At 39.6% G+C, this 10000-nt stretch overlaps 1 protein-coding gene and 1 long non-coding RNA gene across 5 annotated transcripts; one reads left to right on the top strand and one right to left on the bottom strand.

Moving 5' to 3' along the window:
• The first annotated feature begins 115 nt into the window (after window positions 1-115).
• LOC147469963 (uncharacterized) lies at window positions 116-2557 on the top strand. 4 transcript variants are annotated; one of them, XR_015191867.1, is made up of 4 exons: window positions 116-182; window positions 1459-1534; window positions 1759-2166; window positions 2429-2557. It is a non-coding gene; the product is annotated as an uncharacterized LOC147469963 (long non-coding RNA). The 4 variants fall into 4 exon arrangements; XR_015191870.1 differs by having other exon boundaries at window positions 1459-1580; XR_015191868.1 differs by lacking the exon at window positions 2429-2557 and having other exon boundaries at window positions 1759-2368.
• A 1856-nt stretch (window positions 2558-4413) lies between these two features.
• LOC147469962 (putative glutamate receptor) lies at window positions 4414-9253 on the bottom strand. Its single transcript, XM_086546369.1, has 9 exons — window positions 9041-9253; window positions 8404-8778; window positions 8104-8207; window positions 6951-7124; window positions 6482-6702; window positions 6081-6298; window positions 5739-5887; window positions 5090-5200; window positions 4414-4768 (listed from the first exon to the last, which is right to left on the bottom strand). Exons 1-9 carry the CDS (start codon window positions 9251-9253, stop codon window positions 4567-4569), a joined length of 1767 nt encoding a protein of 588 aa, XP_086402495.1. The 3' UTR covers window positions 4414-4566.
• Window positions 9254-10000: the final 747 nt, after the last annotated feature.

Here is a 10000-nt window from a genome sequence, read left to right as displayed (position 1 = left end):
GATGCTGGACGGCAATATTTAGTCAACGACATGATATATCATTTGTGGATTTTTGTTATTTTTCAAAACAACTATAACTATGGTATTTGCCTCAGGATATACAGTACGATAATCTTGGCGCCTACACTAATCTGTAATTTGAAACTTTAGACTATTAGCATTCTAGTGTCTGATACAGTAAGGTTAGTTTGGGTTATAACACCTAGTTGTGTTGCATTTAAGCTCACATATTTTGGCATCAATATCTTCATGGATTTTCCAGACTGACAGATTGTTATTCTACTGCTACGGAATACGAAGAGAAGTTAGATCCAAGGAAAATGTTTTTTTTCTAGAATCTTTCTAACTCGATTCTTATTTTCAAAGCGTATTAAGGAAAAATGCCATAACAGGGCTGCGTATTTACAGAGAGGTCGTATAAAGGTCGTGTATTTGCGTCGTCCGGGGTTCATCCAACCAATTTCAGTTGAGAAAACACGCAAAAAAATATATATATATATATAGCTTTAAAGTTATTTCGAAATGCACTTTTTGGTATTTGTTTACATTCAATTCAAGATATATCACCATTCTACTTGATGTGTAACAAACCGTGCTGTTGTTATGTCACCGCTTGCCACCAATGTAACAAACGCGTGTGTTGTTACCTCATCACTTGCCAGCTGTGTAATAAAGTTGTAGGTTATCCCACTGCTTGACAACAGGGTAATAATCCAGAGTTCGCCAACCGTGGTGATATAATTGCAGTTTGTTTGGTGGTGAGTGAAGTTAAAGTTGTGGCAGACTTGATGGTTTATTTCTACGGGAACTTGGAGAGGAGCGGGGCGACGTGCCATGCCTGCGAGGGCGAGCGGTCAGAGTCTGCAGGAGGCTGGGTGTGTTCTCTCCAGAGAGGTGGTCTCCAGAATGATGCTAGACTCGACTAACATTGGCAGAACAAAATACGGTTTTGAAGTACATAGCAACTCAAAAATAGTTCGAGTTCCATTCACAGTAAAAACGGTTACAAGAGGGGACAGGCTGTTAGCCAGAGGCAACCTTTATTTATGGCCTGAGGAACAAGGGGAAAAGGGCAAAATACATGAAAGAGTAGTGATCATGAATATCCATACAAATAATGATCGTACATATATAATCGAGGACTGAGTGCAATGAGAGCACCATTTTGAGTATAAACAAGATAAACTTTCTATGCGAAAGACATTGAGAATTGTATAAAACATGGCGTGGGAACACAACGATGGGCTCTGGTCAATTTATAGAAAAGGTACTTTCTTGACCTGGGTCGACGAGGGGAAACAGGACGTAAACCGCAGAATGCACTTGTGCTGAGGCGGTTACAGATGAGATATTTACATGGTCGCCCTCGCGTGCTCTGGGAAAGGAGTATAAGGAAGGAAGGTCCGTCTCACCCACCAGCCCTTGTGAAATCCCAAAGAATTTTCTTTTTCTTATTAGGATGGTGTAATCAAAGAGATCGAACGATTTCCGAGGGTCGATAGCGACGGCGGTTCCCTCCATCGTTTGAGGAGACGTAAGTGATGAAAGAAGTGGATAGTGGAGCTTCCCAGGGTTGCCAGGTCTGTCCTTTTAAGGACAGTCTGTCCTATTTGAGATCCAACTGTCCGCAAGTTTTCATGAAAAAAGGACAACCTTAAATCTGTCTTTTTTTGTCCTATTTCTAAAATCCATGCTGGGTTCATAAATATAAATTTCAATAAGGATTATTCAGCAATAAATCACATACTAATGTTGCAGGTCCGTGTACTGACGGGTGTAACGCCAGCCAGTACACGTCCAGGACTCGTCACTTTCACACCCGCCTCTGAACTCATACTGTATCCACTCAGTACATCCTTTGTTGAGCGGGTATTTTCCCACGTAACTAATGTTAAAACTAAAGCAAGAAACAAACTCAGCACAGGATCTCTTGAGGCCATCCTTAGGAGTCAGAACACACCTACATAGAGGAAACTGCTACCAAAGTTTTACAGGAAGCAACAAAACGCTGGCCCTATTCAACAGCAACATATACAGGAAGGAAAGTATTGGAGAATGTAGTGCATCAGGATCTTCTTCTGCTACCACGTCAGCAGTACCTAATGGCGACGAGGATAATGAAGTGGACTCCTATGAAGAAATTCTGTCAATTCAGTATTAAACCAAGTATGTAAATTATAATTATGTTGATAGCTTTGTTTCCCAAAAATTATACTCCTGCTGCATAACTTGTGTTGTTAATAATTAACATAGCCTATTATTTCTAATAAAATCTGCTTACTGAAGAGTGAGGGGGTGACTGTTAAAGAAATTTAAAGAAAAAACACATATGTATCATATCAGTAAACGATCAATAGGCAAAAGGAAATTAATATATGTTTGTCCTTTTCTGTCCTTTTTTTTCTGAGTGAGTCTGTCTATTTTCTAGCTCACACGTCTGGCAACCCTGGAGCTTCCTTTGATATTTCTAAACTGACGATGGACTAGCGTGGGTGAGAAGGACTTCCGTCGCAATTGCTCTCTGGAGGATTTTGCATGGGGTAGGGTGGGGGTAGGGGGGTGGGGGAGCGTGATGGGTCGAATGTTTTTTTTTTTTTTTTTTTTTTATCCTAAGAAGCCTATTTTTAGAAGGATAAAAAAAGAAGGAACAGTCATAGTTCGAGATGTGCTACAGTACTTTCTCTTTACCTTAGAATTATTTTGATGTTTCGTATCTTATCAAGAGATACTTAAAACACTACATTGGCAGTGATTAAGTATTTCCACGATTAATAATCCTCCATCACTTTTGCTAAGTCTTACAACCACACATTAAGTGATATATGTCACACAGTGCCCTTTCTGAAGAGCTGACTCCCACAGCCCGGTGCCCTTACGTAACTGCGTCACTACCCCTTTATCAATATTCTGAATATCTTTTCTCTATGTGAGTGCTTAATGGTCATTGTCTGTCCTTTATTAATCATGATATTTCATAATTATATTGACACTCATAATTATATTTTTCCACTACTGCTGTTCGCATGTCATCGACACTCATGTCTTTTTGTTTATTGTTTTTCTTTGCATTAAGTTATTCATCACTTCCATCTTACTCCATTCCAGATAATGAACATCCTCAATGGCCGCATTCCTCCATTATGCAAAATCAAATAAGAAGAAAGACAAAATAAAATAAAAGTGCCAAAGAAAAAGAAAATGACACTCGAAAATACCAGAAAGAAACTACGTTCCCACACTCCGTATACTTAAGAAATTTATAACAAGTCCAATACAACCTACCTGGCCTCTTACAAAGAATGAAAAATAAAACTTAACTTCTCCCTCTTACAATGCCGAAGAAGAAATAGAAAAAAATACACGAGTGAACCGTCCAGCGAGACCTTCGGGTGTTTTTTCACACTCCCTCAGACTAAACAACCCAACTACGTGATTTCATGTCAATACGGTAGTTTGTATTCGTGTTCCTTGTTTCCAAAATGATCTTGATAGAATGTTATTAGAAATTAAAAGAAAGTTTCGATGTCCTGATAAAAGTAAAAAAAAAGTAGAAGTAAATAAATAAAAGGCTCCAAAGATGTGGTACATGAAAAAAATAAAAAAATCAAATAATTATTTTGAGTTCAAAACAAATAATTATATATGTGTTTACACAATGGTACATACACAAACACACATAATCATACATATTTTCTCAATCTAAAGATAATAAAGAAAGATTGTTATGTACACAAAATAGTTACATCAAGCTATAAAGAAAATTATGACAATACATCAAAATCGTAATCCCATGTCATAGAAAACGGAATCACGGAAGAAAATATAGAATAAAAAAACAACACTCAATCTGTGCACGATTTATCTAATGAACATCGCTTACAATACAGAGCTTAAAGCAAAGGTTAATCAGCTGAATTTAGCTCGCTCTCATTCTGCTCTTGTTTACTCTGATCCTGCATCCTACACACAGGATGGATGTGTGTGTGTGTGTGTGTGTGTGTGTGTGTGTGTGTGTGTGTGTGTGTGTGTGTGTGTGTGTGTGTGTGTGTGTGTGTGTGTGTGTGTGTGTGTGTGTGTGTGTGTGTGTGTATTTCAAATTGTAAAGATTTGGAATTATTACCTAAGAGAAGCACTACATGCAATGTTACATGCGACTAGGTAAATCAGATATGAAAAAGGTAACACACACACACACACACACACACACACACACACATATATATATATATATATATATATATATATATATATATATATATATATATATATATATATATATATATACATATACATATATATACATAAATATATATGTATATATATATATATATATATATATATATATATATATATATATATATATATACATTAATACTAAAAAGAAAATACAGAAATATCAAACTCCATTTAAATCTACCTCAACCTCACAAGAGAATTCACACTCACAAGTGTCAACATACACTTGCCACTCCAATGCGATCTATTTCTATATTCCAATACAATTACCCGATTTCATTATTCCAATAAAATCATTTCATCAGTCTTTGCGAAAGCCCTTGGGAAGAACTACCTTAGAAAATGCCTTACGAGGACTTCCACCCCAAGGACGCAAAGGGACACCGCAGTGCCAGCTGTGAGGAGAAGAAAAGCTGATCCTGTCTTGTAGAGGGACATCGGAGGAGCGGTGGTGGGAGGGGCTAGAGGACTCACTTTACTCCAGTCCTTCAGGATTTTGCTCAGCAATCCTGCACTCCGCATTCTGATTAACCTGAAGAAGGGAGATGGGGGGTGTGTGGGGTGCTGGTTAGGAATGTGATTGTATTGAAGTGATTTTTGTTATTGTTGTTGTTTTTCATTCGTTTTGGTGTTGTTGCTTTTCATTCGTTTTGTTGTTGTTGTTTTTCATTCGTTTTAGTGTTTTTTCATGTTCTTCTCTCGTGTTCTTGTTAGGTTAATTAGGTAATTACAGTTTATCCCGCCGTAGAAATTCGCAGAGAGATTATAATATATCATCTTTTAATACTTGTAATCACGGTATTATCAAACATTACCCCTGTTTGGCATGTTTTACGTCTAAAGACTCTCCAACCTGTTATCAAAGAGGTCCTTCAGCTGGGATTTTTTCGTCACCGCAATGCCGACGAGGAGTGGAATATATTTTTCCTTCGTCAGAGCCAACATCTTTGCGTCGCTGCCATACCTGAAGAAGAGAACTTGGTTGTTGGTTCTTTTTTTCGTTCCGTCGACTCCCTTGGAGAATGAATGGTGTGTAACACTGGGTCGGGTGGGTTGTTTACATAATGGGTTGAATTTATGAAGAGGTTTTGAAAAGAGAAATCCTAAATGTACATACAAATATATATCTATCTATCTATCTATATCTATATATATATATATATATATATATATATATATATATATTCGTATGTATTTACTTATTTACACACACACACACACACACACACACACACACACACATATATATATATATATATATATATATATATATATATATATATATATATATATATATATACACACACATATACATACATATATATATATATATATATATATATATATATATATATATATATATATATAGAGAGAGAGAGAGAGAGAGAGAGAGAGAGAGAGAGAGAGAGATACAGATACATATATACATACAGTAGATAGATAGATAGATATACACATACACACACATCCATATTTTCCTTCTTCAAAGATCTTAAACTTACGCGTAACTGTACTCAGACTCTGTTGTGAGATAGACGTTCTTTCCCTCCAGCACCCTCTTGAAGGCGTCGTCATTGGTGGCAACGCTCCCCCATTCTCCTCCAAGTTGTATATTCGCCCAGGCCTTTTGGTAGACGGGGTTGGTTGATGTCTGTGAGAATAAAACCGAAACCAAATAGGTCCATGGAAACTATTTCGAAGAAAAAAAGCAGTGTAGGTGTAGAAGAAATAGCTTATCTGCATTTTATTGCTTATGGGTTGCCCCTCGTGATCATCTTAAGTGTTTATAAGTGTTTTTAAGTGTTTATTTAAGTGTCCATCTGCTCTGATCTCCTGTCTCCGACCTTTAAAGCATCCTCTTGCACCGTGCTCTTAAGGACCATCAGCTGGTGACTGTTGCTTCGTGTGAGCTCCGCCAACGTGGTAAAGGGAAGCAGGAGTCGGTTTACGGAGAGGGCTGAGATGAGGAAGGAGGTGTAGTGGATGTAGGTAACCGTTCCCAGCAGAAGCGCCGTCAGGAGAACGATACGACCTGCTGTGCCTTGGATGTCGAGCTTCGTCCCTGTTGGAGATATACAGAGGAAAAAGGGAAAAAAGTCAGATGGAAAGTAATTTCAAAGCCTATGCTAAACGTGCGATGAGAGAAGCGACGTCGGAGGGAACCCGGAATTTGGCAGATTCTTTATAGCGTGGGTCCCTATAACAACCTGACTTAAAACTCCTATAACTAACACGATTCACCAACCCTGCTGACACGCTGCCCCTAGTATGAGCAACATGGAGTCGGCGAAGTGAACTTGGCCTCCCGACGACCTGCTGTACCGCGTTATGAGGGTAATACAGGACCCCATGAAGAGAACCATCATAGCTGCACCTGCCCACGCCCACGAGCTGAATTCCTGAGTGTAGCTTGTCCAAGAAATTCCGGAATTGGCTGTTCCTGGTCGGCGGAGGACCAAGACATGCCTGTCAAGAGGTGGGGAGTTTGAGAGTTTGTGTTTGTTGTTCCAGTGTAAAAAGTTATCATGTTCTATGTTAAAAGACAGCGAAAAAAGAAGAAGAAAAAGAAGAAATTAACAAACGCTCGTAAATATCGTATGATACTAATCCTTCGAACACGCCAGAATAACAATTTACTCTAAGACAACTCTCCAAATTATTCCAACGTCTTCAAAACTAGACGCAGCAAAATCATCCGAATATCATTAGCGCACCTGTCCATGAGGAGCGGAAGGGTGAAGTCCACCACCCTCTCCCGAGCGAGTGTCCTGCCGATGGCCACGATGACGTCACCCCTGTCGGCCATGAGATCCCCTACCATGCCGTTCCAGGTTCCGTCGGGCTGCAGCGAACCCCAAGCGCGGTCTTCCGGGCGAGACCAGCGACACCTGGAGGGGACGACATGGATGGAGTGAAGGAGGGGAGTGAGGAGGAGGAGGGTGAATCCCCTTTCGTTTCTGTGTTTATCTTTTTTTTTTTTTTTTTTTTCGAGTCTTGTCTGGATTCTTCGGAGTCACGACAGGGAAGATTGTTGTTTGTATTTTATTTATTTTAGTCGATTTTGTTGAAAAAAAGCATCCGACAAAAATTTAGTTTTGTAGTCTTTATGTTTTCCTCTCTTTTTATTCTGAATCTATTGGTATATATATGTGTGTGTGTGCGTGTGTGTGTGTATGTGTATGTGAATAGAACAGTTAATTAAGACTACAAATTAGACGTACAGAATACAAACTTCGATACTGAGAATTTGGCGGGAAACGAGAAAATGTCGATCCACTCACTAACGAGTATCGTCCGACATGGATTTGGTATTCATTTTTTTTTTGAGTTGCCTGTGGATCATTAAGTAGTTATTTTCCCGTTTTTTCCATGATATTGAACAGAATTTTATGTTGTTTTTTAAAGCCAATTGCTTCCTGGGCAAGAACTGTATCTAGAAATTCTTTGACTATTAAGGAAACTTTCTGTTCCATCTCTAAGCTTTTGTTTCCTTAGGTGCGCGACATAGTTAGCTCATTAATCAATATGCAAATTGATTCAGAAAGAAAAGAGCATTTCATATTTTAGATTACCTGAAGCTCTTTTCTTGAAATAACCCTCAACCTCGAGTGTAAGGGTTGGCTTTTGTTTGTGAACTGGTGATTAATAGATCGTTAGGTAAGGTTAGGATTTGGGGGTCCTTTGTTTGGGGGTCAAAATGACATTAACCCCGTCTAAAGAAAGTTTTATTTCCTTCTCTCCACGCTAGCTTTTGTATTCTAAATCGAAGCTAATTGCTAAGGGGAACCTCCATCTTAGAAGACAAGAAGTGATAGGTCCGAGTTGAATTCCTAGTCAGGGAGATAAAATTTGTGTTTCAATACTTACGTGAAGTTAAGGGAACGCTGTAGGATGCTCATGATGTCCACGAAGGATCCTGTGACGCGGTAGTCCCTTGCCGGACTATAGTCAGGGATGGTGAGTGGCTGGAACTGAGATCGAATCCACGGCCGTGATATGGATACGAGGGTAGCGATTAAGATCATTATCCAGGATATTGATATATATATATATTTTTTTTTTTCTATACGAGATTCATTCCAAACTTTAAAGTTATATTAGTAGTAGATTGTGGTTGATCCATGACTGTTTACAAATAGCTCACGACTAAACTGCTTCAGGTCTTACATCATCCGCCATACATCGAAGTGTAGTTCCGTCCAGGTCGCCCCTCCGGCTTGCCACCTCCTGCCGCGGTCCCAGAAGCACGCCCGCCCCTAGCAGCATCCTCAGACCTTCACCCTCCTGCATAACCTGAGGGATATCCTCTATGGGACTAAGCGAACCATGCACAGCTAAGGACTTCAAAGCTTCCTTCGATCCTTCCTTAGCAGCGGCTCCAGGTACAGGAACGAGTGACAGAGAAGATGGTCCGAATTTCAGAGCCTGATTCCGAGGTTGCCAGGATCCGACTCGTGTCAAATGCACTGGGAGATCTGGCGTGACCTGATACTGCTCCCACAGCATCGCTCTCCCTTCGGTGTCCAGCACGGCCACTTGTAGCTAAAGAGGGATAGAAAGCACGAAGATTGATAGTTTCATCCTTTTCATAATTAAATATCTGATATGTTATATTTAGCTTCTGTACGAAATCACATAACTTGATCGTCTAGCTAAACAGTCTTCTGTAATGGTTGCCTCTGTTGCTTGACATGAATTACATACTTAGCTGACTAGATTAAATATCTTCTGATATGATTAGTGAAATTATTTGAAAATAGACCTCTAATTGTACCAACCAAAATGACCACGCCAAGTACCTTACCTGAGTCATCAGATTTATGTAAACGTTCTTCAGCAGATTCCGAAAAGAATCGTCCGAGAGAACAAGAAACCTAAACCGCTGACCCATGCTTTCCCGAAGGAGCAGTTCAAGAGTGTGGGCGTGGGCGGGCAGGAACATCGGCAGGAGGAGCATCAGTTGTCGATTCGACCGTCGACTCGAAGTGAGGAGGCGAGAGTCGAGGGCGTTGCCCATCCCTACTCCGAAGCCCCAGATCTTCGAAGCGCGCAGGAGGAGTCTCCTTGTGGACGCTTTCCACGTGGGGGTTGTTTCTGAAAGATTTTTTTTTTTTTTTTTCGTGAAGCCTAGTCATTAAATTGCTGTAATTATGATGTCACAAACCCTGTGATCGAGCTTTGTGTATTTAACAAATTCTGGTTGAAACAGAATATTAATGTACCCTGAAAAAAAAAAAAAGACTGGTATTTCAATTATATATGTACTGCTTCTTTCCAAGCCACTGACTCTACATTCTGCTGAAAGCCGTCGATGGATTTCAAACCCTTATTCACCTCCAAGCCACTGACCAAATTGAGATAGTCGTTCGTATATGCCTGAGAAATATATCAAAGCCATTATTTTCCAAGGCATATCTAACTCTTGGAACGATAGACCATGGATAATTATTGACTCTCACTCTCCTTCGTACACACACAAACATATATCTATATCTATATGTATCTCTCTCTCTCTCTCTCTCTATCTATCTATCTATCAATATTGACTCACCATTGCCAAGGTCTAGGTAAAGACCCCCGACATTGTAGAACTCTATGTAGTCTTCCAGGAAGTCAACGAGGGAGTGACCAGGTACAGCATGGGAGACTTGACCGGCACATAAAATCAAGATTGAAACATTCAACAACATATACATGATTAGCGAGAGTTTTGGAATTATCAGAGCCTTCACTTCTGTTTCTTCTTCCGTGAGTCTACACTCCT

Source organism: Penaeus japonicus, unplaced genomic scaffold, assembly GCF_977035675.1.
Source record: "Penaeus japonicus unplaced genomic scaffold, GWHDUDI00000001_assembly GWHDUDI00000018, whole genome shotgun sequence".
NCBI lineage: Eukaryota > Metazoa > Arthropoda > Malacostraca > Decapoda > Penaeidae > Penaeus > Penaeus japonicus.
The sequence above is the reverse complement of the archived record's forward strand: the minus strand, read 5'-3'. Positions and strand labels throughout refer to the sequence as shown.